Source organism: Anabrus simplex, chromosome 6, assembly GCF_040414725.1.
Source record: "Anabrus simplex isolate iqAnaSimp1 chromosome 6, ASM4041472v1, whole genome shotgun sequence".
NCBI classification, from domain to species: Eukaryota; Metazoa; Arthropoda; class Insecta; order Orthoptera; family Tettigoniidae; genus Anabrus; species Anabrus simplex.
In genome coordinates this window covers 274,381,021-274,402,280 of record NC_090270.1, presented here as the reverse complement: position 1 = coordinate 274,402,280, position 21,260 = coordinate 274,381,021, and the positions used below count along the sequence as shown (strand labels likewise).

Sequence of the window (21,260 nt, the reverse complement as noted above, 5' to 3'; positions counted from 1 at the left end):
ATCATTTCAAGAACAGCCAGTAGGATTTGAACCCACGACACTTCCCGACTTCGGGTTACTAGCCCATTGCACTATCACTGAGCTAGTCCAGTTTATGGGTCGTTTAAGTTTGCTTTTTAGTATTCAGGGGCCGGCCTTCGTTACCTCATAACCTACTTTAGATCGCCATAGTACAATATTAACATAATTACATATTAACATAATTAACATATTAACATAATTTTTTCCCGAGCTACAATAATAATAATAATAATAATAATAATTCATTTTACATCGAAATGACAAATAGATTCCATAAACAGGTTTTATTCCTGCTCTGGCTCGTTTGGTGCTAATGAGGTAGACGATTTGCTAACTCTGACTACGGCAGATGTAGTAAATCCTATTAGCCCCTAGTAGATATCGGGTTGCCGCTGGAGGGTAGTGGTGTGAGGCGAGGTCATCATGTTTTGTCCACAACTATAATAGGTGAAGTGTTGCCATTCATTTTCAAGTATATTTGTGTGTACATGCACGCTAATGGGTCATCCTAGATTAAACTTCGATCAACAAAACAGGCAGTAACAGTATCATTCATTTGTTCCCACTTTCATTGTGCATGTATTAACTCTATTTGGCTTGGCTGGAATTCTCATTTGAATAAAGACCAATAATAAACAACAAGGTTGGGGACACTGTGGACTGATTGCAGAAACGATGATTAGTTAGACAATGTCTACCTAAACAACGTCTAAGTCAATCACTATCTTCCATTGTTTAAACAATCTTCAGCCGGTGTTTAGTTAGTTTCAGTATTGGTTCGAAAATGGAAATAGAAGTATCTTCTGTGCAACTCTTGCTTGTCGCAACCATTGAAATTCATCAATGTGTGAGCCAAACATTAGTCAGCTGTCATCTTCCTACACATTACTCAAATATGGCTAAGCATGAGCATGACTTGCCCACAGATAAGAATATCTCTTTTGATAAAAATAAAATCTTGTAATATTATCGACACTAAAGCGACGTTCGAAACACACCATCGGTAGCCCTGAAGATTATTTTGCGTAGTTTCCCCATTTTTACATCAGTCAAATACCGGGACTGTTATTATGGCCACACTTCCACCATTGTCCGGTCCCAAGTCCGGAATGGGAAAGGACGAGGGTTAGCTGGCTTAGCAACCAGCTGTAAAAACAGCTAACACCAAGTGTCGAGTGGTGGTAAATAACTCGACCCCCCATAGGGGCCAACGGCTTCAGGCGGATGATCCCCTTCAACTCATATCCAATGGCGATGGAGTAAGGATGGTGGAGGCAGGTTTTCGGGTGAAACTGGAAGCCTGTAGTTCAGACCTGTACGTTGGCAGCAGATGTGTGATGGTCGTCTTTCTGAAACCTTATGACTACTCAGGAATTTGGTCCTGCATCTGTGTTTGGGCAGGCCTATTTAGGATCACCGCTGCCCACCCTGAATGGGGAAGGCCCTAGAAAACGTGGGCTAAACATCAGTAGTCACACTCTCAGCTGGCTGGGAGGCCGCACCCAGCGGGTCCCTTATGCGGTCGAAAAACGAAGATTACCAAAACTTTGATTATAGGAACCTGGAATGTTTGAACCCTACTTGGTTTGAAAGTCAATAACGGACCTGAGAGAAGAACAGCGCTTGTCACCCATGAGCTTGGACGAATGAACATTGATATTGCTGCCTTAAGTGCAACCAGACTGTCCAGCGAAGGTAAACTTACAGAGTTCAGCTCAGGCTGGAAGGGAAAAGATGAGGGAGAGCACTGCATTTGTGGTGTGGGATTCGCTGTGAAGACCACATTAGTGAATGATTATTAGCAAACTCCAACCGCTGTCAGTGAAAGAATTATGACTCTCCAAATCCCACTCTTTGGGCCAAATCTATGACACTCATCTCCGTATATGCTCCCACCTTGAATGCTGATGTAGAAGCTAAAGACCAATTCTACAACGTGCTGAGCACTACCTTCACCAAAGTATCACCAAGAGACAAACTCTTACTACTTGGCGATTTCAGCGCCAGAGTTGGTAAAGATCACCAATTATGGGGCAGTGTGATGGGGAAACATGGACATGGCTCCTTGGTTTATGTGCTGAACATGAACTCTTCATTACCAATACTCAGTTCCGGCTGCCTAATTGCTACAAGACCATTTGGATGCATCCTCGCTCAAAGCACTGGCACAACCATGACTATATCATCACCAGGCAATGTGATAAAAAAGATGTCCTTGTTCCAAAGACTGCAAGAAACATCAATGACTGCTGGAAAGATCATAAGCCCTGTTTTTGCCGGTTGAGAATCTCAATCTGTCACAAACCAAAAAGATCCATTCATAACCTGCCCAGAAAGAAATTCGATACTTGTAAACTTCAAATTGAATCCATTGCTACAGATTACAGAAATACAATCTCAAACAAACTGGCTAGTCATCCAGTCAGCAGTGATAGTACAAATCGTGCATGGGCCACGCTTCAGAAGGTCATCACTAAGTCAGTTGAGGAAACAATTGTTTTTTGAGGGAATAAAGACAGGACTGGTTTGATGAAAATAATGAAGAAATTAAATGTCTGATCAATGCCAAACGGGAAGCCCATCTTCAAGATCCTTCTTCCAATGTGAAGAAGAAATCACATTTCTTGGAACTTAAAGGACAATGTGATCGCCTGCATGTGATCACTTTGGTCTTGCCATTAATGCGAAAAACCGAAGGTACTTCCACAACCTGCCCCAGGATTAACTCTTCCTGAGTTCAGTATATCTCCATCTTAGGCACAACACTGAAACAGGTTGATCACTTTTCATATCTTGGAAGCATCTTGTCTAAACGGTGTGCCTGCGAACAAGACGTTGATAAAAGAATTGGGGCTGCTCATGCAGCATTCGGACGGTTAATACTCAGAGTCTTTATGAATAAGGACCTAAAACTGCATACCAAACTCATGGTGTACAAAGCTGTTATTTCCACACTGCTGTATGGCTGTGAAACTTAGACACTATCACCGTGATATCAAAAACGCTTGAGCGCTTCCACCAACAGAAAATTAGATTCATCTTGAATATTAAGTGGGAGGACTATGTGACCAACACGGCAGTTCTTGACAAAGTGCAGCTAAATAGCATTGAGGCAATGATCATTGCTCATCAACTGAGATGGTTAGGCCATGTTCACTGCATGGGTGATTCCAGGCTTCCCCGCCAAATTCTTTGTGGTGAACTTTAGTCTGGCAGTAGACCTCATGGAGCCCCTCTTAAGTGTTTTAAGGACCAGCTGAAAAACATCATGAAGACATCTGGTATAGATATACAGACATGGGAATAATGTGCTGTGGACCATTCACTGTGGCAGAACACTACATCCACCACTGTCAACTTGTTTGAAAGAGAATGCCGCAGACATCGAGAGGCCAAGCAACAAGCAAGAAAACTCCGTCGATTACAACCTCGCTCTCCTCCATCCATTCAGTGTGATTTGTGTGGGCGTATGTTTTATGCCAGGATTGGTCCATCTAGTCATCGCAAACACATCCATAAACTGGGTTGAACTGGTCAATGTATGCAGGAAGATGTACTCAGATAGAGTTACAGCCGACGACGACGATGATTATGGCTACAGCTCTTCCTTCCCAGTCCTTGCCTTTTCCTATCCCATCATCGCCATAAGACCTGTCTGTGTCGGTGCGATGTAAAGCAAAGCTATTTGTAAAAATAAAATAAAAACATAATCCAGAAATATACCTGAATTAATGCGACAATTTTCCACAAAGGAAACCCCCCTCACGCACACACACACAATGTACCTTTTTGTTTCACAATTACGTGTGCTTACTTGGCAGTAAATGTAAGAACAGAATCCCTTCCGGTTGATGCATGTGACAGCCCTCTGACGATCGGGATAAATAATTCTTATATAGATGTAGTCGAAGTGACCTATAATTCCAGGGAAATTATTCCAAATATAATAAAATATATCAGTTGCCAAGAATTGTAGTCAAGTTGACAGTTACCAGACTGTCCCTTGTGTCATATGTTTCATAGTACATAACCTCTAATTGTGATTCACTCCTAAGATTTGAGGCTAAACGGTGTTCTCGGCAGTGTTTAAACATGGCCGGTTGAACATCGGTTTTAGACAGTGTCTAAGTGATAAATAACTTCTTTGCAATGCGACAACCCTACTTAGATATTGTTTAACCGTAAACATTGTGTAAATACCTTTTCTGCAATCGGCCCTAATCTGTATATTGGGCTTGCCTATTCTTCTGCTATTCTGCAAAATATGTACTGATTATATGGGAAATAATAAATATTTTGTTCCTAACAATTGTCAGTAGTGTTTGGAGAGAATCCTTTGCTTTTTTTTTTGGTTGCATTCACTTCTTTACCATTTCATATTGGATTATTTGGTGTCCCACAAAGTATATGTCGTGTAGATGTAGTCAGAGCAGTATAAGTAAGTTTTTAAATTTAGATTCCTTCCTATAATCGTTGGCTTTTAGAGAGATAAAGAATACCATTCTTACTTGTTAAGTGAAAGAACTTATAAAATTACATTTATGTTCTATGATCATTAACCCATTGAAAATATGTTATTACCTGTAGACACAACAGTGACTGTACATTGTGGGTTGAATTGTGGTTCCTGAAGATCGCTAATGTAGTAATCACAGAGTTGTTTTCTCATAATTACTCTGCAGACATTTTTTTTATTTGTTGGTGGTCCTTTTGTGTTGCAGCCAAATTACTCCCATTCTCTCAGTTGTTATCACTGGTTGGTCACGGGCAGGACGCGGTGAATGTGTTAAGGACTGTCCAGCAAGTGGCAGTGCTTGTTCGAGGTAATTGGGTTGTGCGCAGTGATATTCTCTACCCAAAGGACTCAGTCAGCGAAATGTGTGGAATCCCTGCAGAGTTGATGTGCCGAGCGAGAGACTATATTGTGAGTGTACTACACTATCTTTTATAAAATAAGTTTACTTAGGAACTTAGTCTTAAGGAGAACAGAGAAAAAGTAACTGCGTGTGGTGTCAGACCATTCTGTTATTTTGACCCTTGATATCCCCTCGTATAAATCACACTTGAATCAGGCTTTTATTTATTTATTTAATTTATTTATTTATTTGTTTATTTATGTATTTATTTATTAATTTATTTTTTTTATTTATTTATTTTTTTATTTATTTATTTATTTATTTATTTAATTAATTGATTGATTCATTTATCCAATCTGGTCCAAATTGGGTTTGCTTAAGGACACAAATTAATGAGAGGATTTTTTTTTCTTTTTACAGTGAAACCTCTGTTATCCATTCCTGGAAACTACATTTTCCCAAATTACTAGTTTAAATGAGGTCCCGCAAGCATCCTAATTGTTCATGTGGTAAAAATCCTGCGTTATAGTTCCTTTAAGAAACTATTTCCCGGATCAACAGTCCAGAAATTTCAGTCCCATCAACGCTAAATCCTTGATCAAGTATTTTTCACGAAAGGACGGTTTCGGCATTCCTATGGATCTTGGTGTTAATGTCCCGTCACTATGATAATTAGAGCAAGTACTGTACTAGAAAACAAACTTGCATAAAGGACCATCTTAGCATTGCATTTGGCCGATATTGTTTAGGGAATCCTCGGAAATCATAAAGCAGAGAGTGCCCACAACAATTAGGAGACAGTCCATTTCAAAAGTTCTACTTGAAGATGGAACAAGTTTCATCAAATGTTCCTATTTGTAAAACATCTGCACATTATGCCTAGTGTTAATGTTTATTTTTTTTACTTTTTTCGATTATATCATTGAAGGTTTTCAGCAATTCCCTCAGGGCACTGTATAGTCACTGGGCTTTCAGACAGAAATCGAAATTGCTCCTCCTTAACATGAATCAAGTATTTTAATATTGACATGATATTGTAAAGAGAACTGTGCTCTGCAAAACGTTAAGAATTTCACTTTATTTTCTTGACACGGCATAAGCCCAAAACCCTTTACAATATCATGTCTATAAGTACGAGCCGTGAAAGCATTAATGGCAATATTTTAATATTATCGGATATGATTATTTTCTCAAGACCAGAACAGATGTTGCACCTTACATAAAACCGTTGGAGGTCTTGGGATTGCCTATTTCTGTTTTGGTCCTAATATAAGATGGAGTATTGTATGTTTACGTTTTTGTGTTAAGATGTCATAAAAGTTGCAGTAGTTTTATTTGCACAGCATAACATTTTAAAAGTTTGTATCATTTTCCACACATACTGGCTTGTGCAATGAGCACGCTTTCCAGTTGAGCTCAAGGTCATGAATAATGGAAATTTCTTGAGTTTTGATGACACTTTTTTCTCTTTCTTATTTGATTGGTGATGGGCAGAATTGGACATAAAGCGTTTGCGGACTTTTGAGAATCTATACATCCGAAATCATATTCTCGAGTTCAACATAACCTTTAAAAGTCGATGTAGTCCTAATTTGCACAGTACAAGATTTCCTGTAAACTTACTACAAACTGTACACTGGTGACCAAATTACAATGGAAGATTAAAAAAAAACAAGCGATTTGCCATCATGTTGGATGCTTTTGTATCTAATGTGCTTTATTTTATTAGAGTAGAATTTAAGAATTATTTGTGGTTGATTGTTGTTTGGCTTGGCGTTATTAGATTTTTCGATGATTTTGGCTGATCAGGTTTGCTGACCTCGTAAGAAGTTTTCATGGGAACTGATGAAGTTTCCCCTTGTAAAACTGAATGTAAGTATTAGGATCCTTAACTCATGTAATTAATGTTTAAAGCCAGCCCCTCCCCACCGAGCTCGATAGCTGCAGTCGCTTAAGTGCGGCCAGTATCCAGTATTCGGGAGATAGTGGGTTCGAACCCCACTGTCGGCAGCCCTGAAGATGGTTTACCGTGGTTTCCCATTTTCACACCAGACAAATGCTGGGGCTGTACCTTAATTAAGGCCACAGCCGTTTCCTTCCGGCTCCTAGCCCTTTCCTGTCCCATCGTCGCAATAAGACCTATCTGTTTACTTATAGTTATGAATTTCATTGGTTCCGTATTGAAGTGGGATTACAGTAAAATGAAATACCTTCAAGGTCCACCTATTCAATACAAAGACGTTTTAATGTGATGGTGGTTGAAATTGGAGTTTTTTTTTTCTTTTATGAGTTTGGTTTTAGGCTGGTACGTATATTTGTTTATTATTTGTTCTATAAACGGCCTGTTGTACCCATTGAACTTGGCAATTGCCCTTATGGTATTAAGTTCGTTATTAAGATCTTTCTCCTCCATGGGTATGGCAAAAGCTCGATATACCATGCTATTGTATGCTGCACGTTTGTGCATTATGGGATGTATGGAGTCTTTGTTGATAGTGTTAGCAGTTTGTGTAGGTTTCCTGTATATTTTGTAAGACAGGTCAGATGTATTTCTAATAATGGTTATCTCTTGAAAATTAATTGCTTTATTGATTTCTGACTCTAGTGTGAATTTAATGTATAGGTCAATACTATTCAAGTCTTCACTTACAATAACGACGTCCACAAAATCACCAACCTTTTCCGGAAACACAATGAAAGAATTTTATTTAAAACTAACAATAGAACTTCCAAAATTTTACACAACTTTATCAATTTTATCAATCAATACCCCAGTATCTACTCCAAATCTGGATTATATAGACTAAAATGTAACGAATGCAGCAGCTCTTTTACATAGGACAAACAGGACGCAACTTTATGATTAGATATTCAGAACACGTCAACGCGATGAAACACAATAAGTTCTCCGCCATGGGTATACATATGCACGACACTAATCACAAATTTACAGACATTGAACAAGATATGGAAGTTCTTCAAACAGTAAACAAGGGACCCATAATGAATATTATTGAAAGTTGTTACATCAGCTGCGATCAATACTTCAACCCCAATTATAATTTAAATGAAATTTACGAGAAACCCAATATCCTTTTCAATCTTTTAATCGATTGGCTTAAAAATACTAAACTATCGAAAAACAGTTTGATTTTCCAAGTAATCCGGAATACACACTCCAGTCAATTACCCCCACTACCCCATCCTTCCGCCCCACCTTAGTTCCATCCCCCTGCAGGTGTTCCGCCTCCTTCCTTCCCCTCGCCTCCTTTACCGCTGCCCAAACACTTCGTCCGGCTCCGTCTGTGTAACAACATGTTTAACGTGCTGCTCAAGTTGAATCAATCATCATTCAATGGTACTTATGATTCTAGTAACTTCCATACATCGCTTCCAACGTCTAACTTGGCTATTTTCTCCATGATGTTGATTCATTTGAAGCTTACGTTCTTGGCCAAACAATGAACCTCTTCATAGACTTTTAATACTCTACTAAGAGGAGCATTGGCCAGCAGCTCACATGTTATGTTTTGCTGTCCAAATTGTAAGGTTTTCCCTCTGGAACACTTCCTGAGCATATGAGGGAGAGTTTCGTATATGCTGTACTGTCTGTAGTGGTGTGTGCTGGTGGAACATCCAGGAAGAGAATGTACAGGTGAGACCATAGCATTCATTTTAAAAATGTCCCTCCATTCAGAGTTAGAAAGGCCTTCCCTCTTCACTACCCAAATGTTAGTGATAAACGTAACGAGTTAATAGGCGAGATTAATTTTTACTCCAGGAATCATGGAGGACTGCATGTACACAGATTAGAGTTTCCTCTTCAGCATTGTTGAAGAACTTGGAGAAATTTTCTCTCAGTTAAAGTTTACTCTGTACCAGTACCTTTCTGTAGTTAAAATGACTACATACAGTGAATTGTGTATTGGGCTGAACACTTCAAGTATCTTGTCAAAGAGCTGTACTTCAGAACAGGATGTGGAAAACGGGCTTCGTTCTGCCCATGTGGCCTTTGGCCGACTATCACATAGAGTCTTCAGAAATAAAAACCTCACAATTTGCACAAAACTAATGGTGTACCAGGCTGTAGTCATCTCTACACTTCTCTATGGCTGCAAAATGTGGACCTTATACTGCCGTCACATCAAAAGGCTGGAGCACAAAAACTGCGTTCCATCATGAACATCAAGTGGGTAAACTGTCTCTAATGTTGAAGTTCTCAAGTAAGCATGTGCTAAGAGTGTAGAAGCATTGGTCGTTGGCCATCGCCTCAGATAGGCAGGACATGTGCACGATTAACACCAGATTACCGTGCCAGATCCTCTATGGTGAACTTTGCTCCAGTTCAAGACCACGGTGTGCTCACCTGAGACGTACAATTAAGAGATGAAAGTGTATGATTTTCCACCTGTTCAGTACAAATTCAAATGTGATATACATTGAAATGTCACATTTTATTCATAAATATTAGGGACCGGTTTCGGCATATTTATGCCATCATCAGCCTAATATGCCGAAACCGGTCCCTAATATTTATGAATAAAATGTGACATTTCAATGTATATCACATTTGAATTTGTATTGAACAGGTGGAAAATCATATACTTTCATCTCTTAATTGTAAGTCTTTTTTCAATACGGACCAGTTATGAAGTTTTTAACATTAAACACCCGAGACGTTTCAAAGACCAACTGAAACAAACCTTAAAGATGGCAGAAATAAACCCACAAACCTGGGAAACACTTGCCAAAGACTGTTTACTTTGGCGGCAAAGTGTCTGTGCCTCAGTTCAACACTTCGAAGAAGGAACGTTGCAGGCATGAAGATATTAAGTGACAGGAACACAAACTTCGCCAAACCCAGCCAAGATCTCCCCCGTTCCTCAGCTACGCAATGTGTGGACGTATTTTATACGCAAGAATTGGCTTGTACAGTCACCGGAAGGTTAAACATATACTGCTGTGAATTGAAGTGAGCTATTAGCCGGGAAATCTGTAAACTCTGAAACAAGTAATTGCCGACGATGACAGTGAGTTTGTATTGGGCTGAACACTTAAAGTACTAAATTTTCATCAATATAAGTTACCTCTTATTAACTTTTCCTTTTATGATCAGTGGTAATTTCTTATGGTAGTATTTAATCCAATCGCTCTTTCACTCGTATTTTTGTTTAGTAGTTTAGGTCAGTCTTTTTACGTAAATCTTATGTCATATCATCTGTTGATAATCAAGGATCGAAGAAATGCATTAAAAATTATCTATTTGGATAAAAATATGACTGCATGTTACTTCTTTGCTAACAAATACAGGGTCTCTCATGATATTATTTAATACCAAACGCACGGTGTTTGTACTCTGCGCTGCAGGAGCTGCCTCAGCCGAACTTATGTCGCGCTCAGCCACCCTACTTCAAGCTTATATACAATCTTATATGAAATCTTACCTTATAAAAGATGTTGGAAGTGTCATCCTTCCTGGGAAGGCATTGTATCTGGTAACCACATTCTGGCTGACGCGAGTGAGTTTTGCCACTGTAATGTTTCTGATTTCATTCGTAATGTTTTCTTTTAGTTCCTCCAATGTGTGAGGATTTGTTCAATACATTTTTTCTTTCAGTTTACCCCACAAGTAAAAATAAGACAGTTAGATCTGGAGAACAAGGGGGAAATAGACCAGCACTGATCACTCTGTCTACATACTCTTCCATGATGGTAAAAAGGGAATTTTCTGCTGTATGAGCAGGGGCTGTATCTTGTTGAAACCACCCACACGATTTTTCTTCTTCCGTTAATGGATGGAAGAACTGTCAAAATATCTTAGTACATCTCGGCATTTAGTGCCGTCTAGGAAAAAAGTAGGCCCAGTTATTCGTCTTGCACTAACAGCACACCAAACACCAATCTTCCTATCATAATGAGGAATCTTATAAACACTATCAGGATTTTCTGCACACCATTAGCAAGATTTACGACTTTTAACTTGACCATTAAGATGAAACCAGAACTTTTACATACAAAAATACGGTGTTGCAATGAAAACTGTCTCACCCTGTTTACAGCTGAGATTCTGACTGGCAATTGATGCTTGCCAGTTCGAACACGTGCAGGCTGCTTGCAAGGTCAAGAAATATGCGTGCGCGTCCCATTCTGGAGCTTATGTATCGGAGAGTAAAAATTCTGCTTCGACGGTCTTAGTTCATATGAGAGACCGTGTATGGCACTGCAATATTTTTAATTACTTTTATTTGAACTACTTCCTCAACTTAAAGGCTGCCTGCCAGACAGAGCATATTTTTTAAAGTACAAGTTTTACATAAATTTGCACATAAAACTGACATTTTGGTCTTATACATATAATAGATATTTGAATTTAAAATATTAGATGTCAGACCTTGGAACTACATTAGTGATGGCATAGAATGAAAGTACTGCTCAAGGTGCTCAGCTTTATTCAGACACTTGCTCAAAAACCTGGAATGTTTTCTGGTGTGGAGAGAGAGATATTACAGAGCAACATTATTCTCTCTGTTCACACCTCTGAACAACTCCAGCCTTCATCATTTTATGTTGTGTGAACATGTATCCATGATAGATTAAGATTGGCTATAGAATTATTTAACACACAATAAATTTTCTTTCTCTGGTAATATATAAAAAGTAAATTTGTTGGGTAGGCAACCCGCTCATCAGAATTATGTGTTTTACATAGCTTCCCCTGATATTCGTAATCAGCTTAGTTTCACCCATGTGTTGTAAAGTGCGTGCTGTCCGGTTTGGTCGTCATACCATGGTTACTCGAAGCATTATAGGTTAGTTGCAACGCGATTTTACTTATTTTCCAGTCTCGAACAGCATGACGTGACATAAATGGCAGAAAGCATAAAATGTCGTAAACGTAAATTTGAAGATTTTAATACATTGCAAACATAGGGAATCTGAGGGGGCCAACAAAAATGTTGTAAATGCCGGGAAAATGTCAAAGCGGGATAATTCTGTATTCTCTTTGGAAGGAGTGACAGCTGATTTACAAACAGCATGGTGTCATCCAGCTTTACTGCAGGATCTAATAACATTTTGATGTAGAATGGGAAAATAATTGTGACGATGTTTCTGATGTAATAAATACAACCCTTGATCATAATTTGATGTTAGTTAACTTCCAGATAGCTAAATAACATTGTGCAACGTATGCTTCAATTAGGAAACTAAAAAATGAGTGTGCTAATAAACCAAGGGTCTTACTAATAAAAAGTCCTTATACCGTTGTTTAACTCTTGTTTAGTTATACAGTGAATAAACCCTGTATAAGCGTTTTACATTTTTCTTACTAATAAACGAGGTATACGCATTGTATTACTACACAGCACGTATACACTCGTTCCAAGGAGTAGGAATCTTTTCCTGCAGTTCACTGACGTATTTCGCACGTTCACCGCCTTTATGATCGCTTCTGCTGGTTATCTACGAGCAAAACTTTCCGGAAAGTCGCACAGTAGCACGGCATATCGAAAAGGCAGTGGCAGCACTAAGTGAGACAGCTGGAAATTCGCTTATATTGATATCAACATTTCTTCAGCTTGCTTGTGTAATGATCGCCAAAAAAAAAAGAAATGGAATGGCTTAAGAAAAGATCAATAGCTCTTAACTGGGATAGTACGGAAAACGTAAGCAATTGTAATTCAATCGGCGGATTGAAAAGGGTACACATTCCAAAATCCTTCCTTTTCAGGAGAAAGGAAAACCTGTTTTGTAGCTAAACGAAAGGTTAGATCAAAAAAGTTTCTATTAGGCATTTATACATCACATTTCTACGTATTCAACTACAAAGTATGGAAATCATATTACGTACGGTTTTCAAGTTATACCATTTTTTATGTCAAGGAATATGTCCCTTTTTATACTCAAATTTGAGAAAGATCTAAGATCTTTGTAGAGGCAGATAATGTATAATAAACTCGCAATTTAAAGTCTATTAAACAGTAACACCTTATTACACAAACATACGCCCAACCATAATTTCTTTTATAGTTAATTCATTGTCATTCCGTGAGACAGCTGGAAATTGACTTATATTGATATCAACATTTCTTCAGCTTGCTTGTGTAATGGACGCTAAAAAAAGAAATGGAAAAGCTTAAGAAAATATCAAAAGCTCCTAACTGGGGTAGTTCGGAAAACGTAAGCAATTGTAATTGAACCGGCGAGTTGAAAAGGGTACACATTCCAAAATCCTTACTTTTCAGGAGAAAGGAAAACCTGTTTTGTAGCTAAACGAAAGGTTAGATCAAAAAAGTTTCTATTAGGCATTTATACATCACATTTCTACGTATTCAACTACAAAGTATGGAAATCATATTACGTATGGTTTTCAAGTTATGCCACTTTTTATCTCGAGGAATATGTCCCCTTGTATACGGTAGGTACTCAATTAAGAAAGATCTTTGTAGGGGCAGATAGTGTATAATAAACTCGCAATATCAAAGGTCTATTAAGCTGTAACATATTTTTACACAAAAATACGCCCAACCATTATTTCTTTTATAGTTATTCATTGTCATTCCGTCTCTTTAAAGTGTTTTACTTTACGAAGATGTCTAGCTTCCATAACCTCTGAATGGTGTACGGTACCGTATGTCTTCTATGTTTAAAATATCGTGAAGATCATCAACGTTATCGTCATTCTTTCAACGTGTGTTCAATGTTAAATGGATAAGTCGAATATTTTACAACGATTATATTACTGTCGACAATAAATACCACGAAAATAAACTGCTCGCTCGTTTCTTTTTTTCCGCTACACGCTGCTATACAACGCTTATACAAGGGTCCTGGACTGTATAAGCAATTCAGTGAATAACTATAACAGATGTATACACAGGAGGCTTATACACGGTTTATTAGTAACGAATTTCGCGTAAACGGTGTATAAACCTTGTATAAAAGTTATACACCGTTTATTAGTAAGACGGCAAGAATAATTGCATTCAGGCTATGTCGGGATATAAAAATGAGTTTTGAAATATTTTGCATGCTATGAATGTTGAAATGTGATTTCATGCTTAGTTTTTTGTTGTTATAATGGAAGCCATTTCCTTTTCAGTTTCAACTTAGTTAATCTAGGGCCGGTTCTACCATCTGCTGGTAAAGTGGCTGGCAGCTGCCCGGGAGGTAAACTACCTGGGGGTGTAAAGCAGCTGGTACTATGCGTTGCGTGCAACCACCTCCGCGCAAGCACTGGGTAGCTACCAGGAGCTAGACACCGATATACGGAGTTGGCTAGACTGATTTTCAGCGACTTCTCGCTTTCGAGTGTGCTGCTATCTATCGTCAGATGTATGAAGCTCATTTCGATTGTCTTATTTTCCTGTGCTTGCATCTGTTGATTATCTTCAAAAAGCGTAATAAGGGGAGTCTTAAGAGTTATGGACAACTATTTATGTCAGGCTTTCGTAATTTTAATCTATGAGCTTTAAAATCAATACCTAATTGGGATTAAAATCTCGAGATTACATTTTCTTATGCCAGTTATAACCTGTCATGTCAGGCAGCGTTTTTGGAAAGTATTCTCGTAGTAGATTGGTCAAATCGCTCGCTGCGTAATAGAAGGTACGCAGGTTTTCATCGTATTTCTAATTTACATTAACAAATATTTTAGTTCCCTGCCGTTGTTCATAACTCTTTCACGCGCTTCCATATACGTATATACACCTAACATCTTCTTTACGGACTTAATGCCTTTGAGCATTCTATCTGCAGGCTTCTGTGAATTGATTAAGTATCTCCACGATGCTCTATTTGCACCTAGCTCTGTGACCTCGTTTAGTTCCACATGCTTCCATTTATTTATAATGCATTTCATTCTAATGTTTATGAAGATAAAGTTGGAAGGTACCGTACTGTTAAAGAACTAATCGGGGTAAATATCCATCATAGGAAGTGGAATTAGGGAATGGAATAGTTTCCAATTTCTTCTAAATAATTTACAAGAAGACCATGTAAACAACTGATAGGGAACCTGCTACCTGGGCGACAGTCCTATACGGTATGCTATATTAATCGTATCATCACTATCTATAAGTAGCACACATATAAAGCATTTTCCTAGTAGACATAATCTGTGAGCTTGCATCCGGGAGATAGTAGGTTCGAATCCCACTATCGGCAGCCCTGAAGATGGTTTTCCGTGGTTTCCCATTTTCACACCAGGCAAATGCTGGGGCTGTACCTTAATTAAGGCCACGGCCGCTTCCTTCCAACTCCTAGGCCTTTCCTATCCCATCGTCGCCATAAGACCTATCTGTGTCGGTGCGACGTAAAGCCCCTAGCAAAAAAAAAAAAAAAGTAGACATAATATTGTGATTAAACATTTCAATGAAATATGTTATTAACAAAAGAACGTATGAAAAGAGGCATACAGATTAATACAACGCTAATAATGAGGAAAAAAAGATTCGTCATAATGAAGACTCGAACCTGAAAACCTCGTATTATGAACTGAGCGCGTTAGCCACTACGCTACGAGGTACCTTGAGGTAATATGGCTACATAGTAACAAGTTATACCTGGAGTTTGAAAACTGAAAAAAGTATAACGTTAAATCTCATTTGAAATTATTTCCAAATAGGTTTCGATTTTATATCCTTTTAGAGTTTATTTTTGAAAGCTTGACGTGTAAAATGTGTTCCCTACGCTATCAATGCGAGAGGCTGGTGTAACCGTTGCAACTCTAAGGAAGCATTAATGTTCAAAATCCTGCAATACAATATCGATCACTGTTACAGTATAATGCTTTTTTTCAGTATACTAAGCTAATTTCAGTTGTATGTCACCAGAAATACAGCTAATAATGTTCAGCTCTCAAAACTTGCCCGGCAGTTAAAGTCTTATCGGGTCCTCGAAGTGGCCAATAAATTACGCGCCGGGTAATGACGATTTATGCTGCCGATATCGCTACCTGGGAGTGGTCGAACGGAAACAGCCTTTTACGCAGAGGGCAAATTACGCGCTACTTTACCGGTAGGTGGTAGAACCGGCCCCTAGTTGGACCTGAGTTATACGTATTTCAAGGTGAAGAGCACAGTAGCTTTTGTCTTATGGTAATCCCTGAATAGGGAAAACGTATAGTCCGTTCTCAAGCAATAAAAATAAAATAAGAAGAATTACTTATAAATAAGGTTTAGATATTATGCCATATAATTATTGAAATAATTTTCACTATTTTCAGGAATAAGAAGTTAGCAATGTAATTTTTACTGATTCTTTTAATATATCAGGTTTGAAACATTATTAATCACTGTAGTTGATTTTGCACTCAAAATTTTTAAAATATGTGTCTGAAAGAGTGTTTCTTTTACTAATGACTGTGCAAAATGTAGTATAAGCTGTTCCTAAAATTCCAGCCATTTCAGTTTTAATTTTATGCGGATTGCCCACTTATCATATAAATTTTATTTTCTTGTCCTGTGTAACTTTCCTTCTTTCTGTTCTCCATGGCCGACTGCTAGTAACTTACAATTTCTGCTGATAGACCCTCAGTTTTTAGTAATCAATACGGCAAATATCAGCTGTCTGCATCATTTTAATGAGTCTCATTTAAATAACTTGACCGAGCTCGATAGCTGCAGTCGCTTAAGTGCGGCCAGTCTCCAGTATTCGGGAGATAGTAGGTTCGAACCCCACTGTTGGCAGCCCTGAAAATGGTTTTCCGTGGTTTCTCATTTTCACACCAGGTAAATGCTGGGCCGCTTCCTTCCCACTCCTAGCCCTTCCCTGTCCCATCGTCGCCATAAGACCTACCTGTGTCGGTGCGACATAAAGCAACTAGCAAAAAAAAACTTGATTACAGTTGGTAAGGAAAAGTGCCCTGCGTGCCAGACATGTCTTGTAATCTTTATACTGTAGCTTTATGCTGCGTGGTCAGTTCCCACGACCTTTGCTATACCATCACACCCTACTGATATCGGCAACTAAAGTCCCGTCACCAACAATGCCGACTCTAACGCTTGCATTTTTATCTCACTTGTATTTTGGCATCAGGAAATTCCTATATCTACGGCGTTATTTGAACTCTGTTACGTACGTATCAACTGTATTCCACGAATGGGTGTCTGGCTCATAATATTTCTCTTTTCGTTAAATGCCACGCGGTTACTTCCCAAGACCTTCATTACATTACCACACCACATTCCTCTGAGATCTGCAGCTAAGTCTCACTGCCAACAAAGCTTACTCTAATGCATCACATTATTTACTTGCCTGTGTTTTGATCAACGGAAGTAGTGTTGGTGACATCATTTTAACTTTGTTACATACAAATAAACTGTATTTAACGAAAATTAATGTGTATAACACCAAATTGTGTTTAAATGGGTTATATACAAATGAGGTTTAATTAACATAATTTAAGTTGTGTCGGGACCTACAGAAATGTACGTATAAAATGGAATTATGCTGATCTAAGTTACGTATAAATCATTCTCAATTGTATGTCATTTTGAAGTTTTTCAGTCCTTCTAAACTCGTGCAAGATCAATAAAACTAGATAATAAATGAAAAAGAAAACATTTCATTAAAAACAAGACTATATGTTTCATTCTTGAAAGAACAAATTTCATATTCTGTCAAATCACACTTTTTAAGTTTTAAAAAAATGTTTAGTTGGAATTGATTAATTGTAAACTTTATAGATGTGGAAATGTTTGAACTTGTCTCAATGATGCACTCGTATTTTGCTTCCTCTTTCCTCAGCTGTTCAGTGTGGACTGCCTGGCATCACGCCAGCTGGCTTGTTATACCAATATAATGGTCCGTTATTGGACATTATAAATTTTCCAGCTAACTCATTCTTGGTTGCCTGCGTTTCGCCCTCGTGTGCTAAGTTAGGCTCATCAGCTTGGACTTAGCACACTACCGAAGACGCAAGGCTAGTGCATACCATGGAGGCCACTGCATAGGCAACTTGAAGCCACCAGCAGTGCCAATGCACTATGAGAGCTATGTCTCATTTCCAAAAATTGATGCCTGCCTGGCCATCAGATAATACAGATGTTGATTTCCAAAGGGATATTTGTCCCAAATGAGTAAATGTATAATACAAATGAGTTAGCTATTACACTAGGTCGAAGACGGTAGAGAAGGAAATAAACAAGTAAACTCCGTAACCAGAATAAATTGGACAGGGGTCACACCAAATGTGCCAATCTTTTAAAGATTTAGAATAAATTTACACAACGAACAATTAAATAGGGGTCGTACTTCAAACTATCCGTCTAAGTGAAATACTGAACAAATTCGACCATAGTTAGCATAAATTCTTCTAGCTGACAATAAGAATGATCTAAAAAAATGAAGGACAACACATAATCAAGACAAGTGAACTGTGCATTGAGTGAAACACAGCTGAAACTAATGAAGAACGAATGTAGTGCCATAGAAGGAAGTTTTATGTTAAGAAATAGTTTTTTAATTTGTACATCTAATTTTAACATCCCCCTTCCCCCCCCACCCCCCTCACCCTCCCTCACCATTAAGTGTTCTTTACCAAAAATTTTAATTATCAAATATTTTTATATTCTTTCGCCTAAGCTATAAGATAAGCAGCTGATGATGATTGCCAAGTAGTTGAAACATGTCCTGCAGTTTTTTTAATGACATAATTTAGCCTAAGGTTAAATAATAAAAGTATCGATCAGGTGGAAAAGTTTTTATATAATTCTTATTTGATTACAATATCAATGCGGAATGAAGTGGATAGTATGTAAAAACTTTCCGTTATGTCGTCCTCTGGGTGGCATCACCATTTTCCATGGAAATGTTCTTATAGTTTGTTTTTATTTGTATATTAACTTTTTTGGAAAGTGAAGTAAATTAATAAAATATAAAATATAAATGGAGCAGGAATTACTGTGTTTTACTGATATGCGACTTATAGAGTGAATAGTATGGATATTATAGGTGTGTGTGAGATCATTGAGGGCCGGGCTGAGTGGCTCAAACGGTTTAGGTGCTGACCTTCTTACCCCAACTTGGCAGGTTCGATCCTGGCTCAGTCCTGTGGTATTTGAAGGTGATCAAATACGTCTGCCTCGTGTCTGTAGATTTACTGGCACATAAAAGAACTCATGTGGGACTAAATTCCGGCACCTCGGCGTCTCTGAAAAGCATAAAAGTAGTTAGTGGGAAGTAAAGCCAATAACATTATTATTATTATTATTATTATTATCATTATTATTATTATTGACTGTTGAGATTATTCTGGTTGGATTATTTTCACTAAGTGTAGTTCTTTTGTCTCCTTTATATTTAATGATTTTCTATTCTTTTCGACCTGACCTGACGCCAGTGACCACACTGGACACATGAGGAAAGAGGAAGCCTAATAGGAGGGCACCCTTGAAATCAGTCGCACAGTTTCACATTTATTAAGTAGTTGTACAATGGACTATCAAGTGTTTTTATACTAGTTAATTATATTTATCAGTTCCTTTAAGCAATAATTAAAAGTGTGCTTTGATAGAATCTGATGTTCTTTCAAGAAACATAACATGTCATTGTGGTTTTAATGAAATGTTATGTTTTTCAGATATACTGTATTCTGTTATTAATTACGTTTTCTTTTTCAGGTATTTCCTAATTAATCTTGCATTAGATTTGACATACTGAAAAACTTCATAATTATATGTGTGAGAACGCTTAGTTTTTTTCACTTCTTATAGGCAGTAAGTTGTCTTTTGCCATAGCCCCCCCCCCCCCCCCCCCTTTTTTTTTTCTTTTTCTATAGAATGTAGTAGTTGGCTAATAGTTTTACAGATTTTCAAGATAACACAGATTAGTGGAATATTGCTTTTCTGTCAGTTATTAACTGTTTATTGTTTTCAGTTAGAGTAGAGTTCTGAAACATTCCATTTCTTGATTACAAAAACAAAAGACAGATTTTTAGAAGAAAAAGTTCCAAAACAAGAATTTTTAAAATCTACTTGACACTAATTACAGATATGACAACTCTCCTGATTTAAGTGGGAGACTCCTGAATTTTCGTCCTTCTTCCCACTCTCCTGATAGCTGAGATTGATCTCCTGATTTTGAGAGGAGGTATAGTATTCTTGTATTGTTTGAAAATCTCACACTTTTTCTCAGTTCTGTCTATATCTGGAGAGAATTAATTGATGTTAGGTGAGGAATGGTAGGGTACTCTTAAATGATAGACTAGTGCTCACCATTTTATTGAATCAGACAATTTTTAGCACACTTACAAAGATCAAAGCTTTTTGAAAATAATTTGTAAAAACTTTTAATCTTAAAATATGTTTAGTAAGTCAAGTGCTTTGAGCAGAAATTTAGTTCAGTGTTTCAACTACAAGGTTGAATATCATCATTTGGTTAGCAGACATTTCGTCCAACCAGTGGGACATTATATCCAGATAAACTTTGTTGGGACATTTTATCCACATAAATTTTGTCCATTCAGTTTTGTCCAGGGATGTTCATCTAGAGTTTTCTGTCCTTCAATATATATTTCGTCCAAACCAATTTTGTCCAGGAATTTCTGTCCAAAGTTTATTGTTCTATTTATTTTTGTCCACACTGTATCCATATATTGCAATAATAAATTTTCTGTAGAATTTGGCATTTTACAATTATTATTTACTGTTCATTGAGATATTACTCTTCTTATACCTCACTGTATGATTGTCTCCTTTGAACGGTGTTTTTAAGTGGCGTAAAGTGGCATCTGGTAATGTGAACATGGTTATGTCTACTCCCAAGAAAGTAAGTGTAAAACTTGATGTTAAGTGCGATAAATGCCGTAAAACAGTTAAAAACGGCATCCTGTGTAAATTGTGCTATCGTTGGTGGCATTTTAAGTGCGGGCAGAGGCCCAGGGAGGAAAAAATGAATGCAATTGAAGACTGGTTTTGTGATCAGTGCGTTGCGAATGTTATCGGTGATGGCGGCTCGAAATCTAAAGATATAGAGTATAAAAATGCGTTGGAAGTTATAAATATTTTGAGAAATGATATTGAGGATCTTAAAGCTGAAAATGACACACTTAAGGATATGATTAATGTGATGGAGAGTAAGTATTTGAACTGTGGATTAGAGTAAAATTATTGTGTCCACCTTTCAATACAAATATATATTTTTAATGGTTAAATTCTACATGAATGAAACATGTATTATGTAGAATTTAACCATATTTGTATTGAAAAGGTGGACACAAATAATTTTAATCTTGAAAGAGTTTACTTATTGTATCTTCAATACGGAAAGAGCTCGAGTTGGATTTGAATTATGAACCTGTGTGACCTTAAACAATTAGGCCTAAAAACTGTAGGCGATGGGAATCGGTGCCGGAAAAATATGCGGGCTTCAGAAAGCAAGTGG

General features: G+C 37.6%; 1 protein-coding gene across 2 annotated transcripts in view; it reads left to right on the top strand.

Annotated features, from left to right (window-relative positions):
- The window catches only part of Polr3E (RNA polymerase III subunit E), a 125,010-nt gene that overhangs the window by 58,878 nt on the left and 44,872 nt on the right, over positions 1-21,260 (top strand). For both annotated transcript variants that reach the window (XM_067149305.2, XM_067149306.2), the window contains exon 7: positions 4,743-4,945. In XM_067149305.2, coding sequence (XP_067005406.2) covers positions 4,743-4,945 — 203 coding nt within the window. The remainder of the gene's footprint in view (positions 1-4,742; positions 4,946-21,260) is intronic.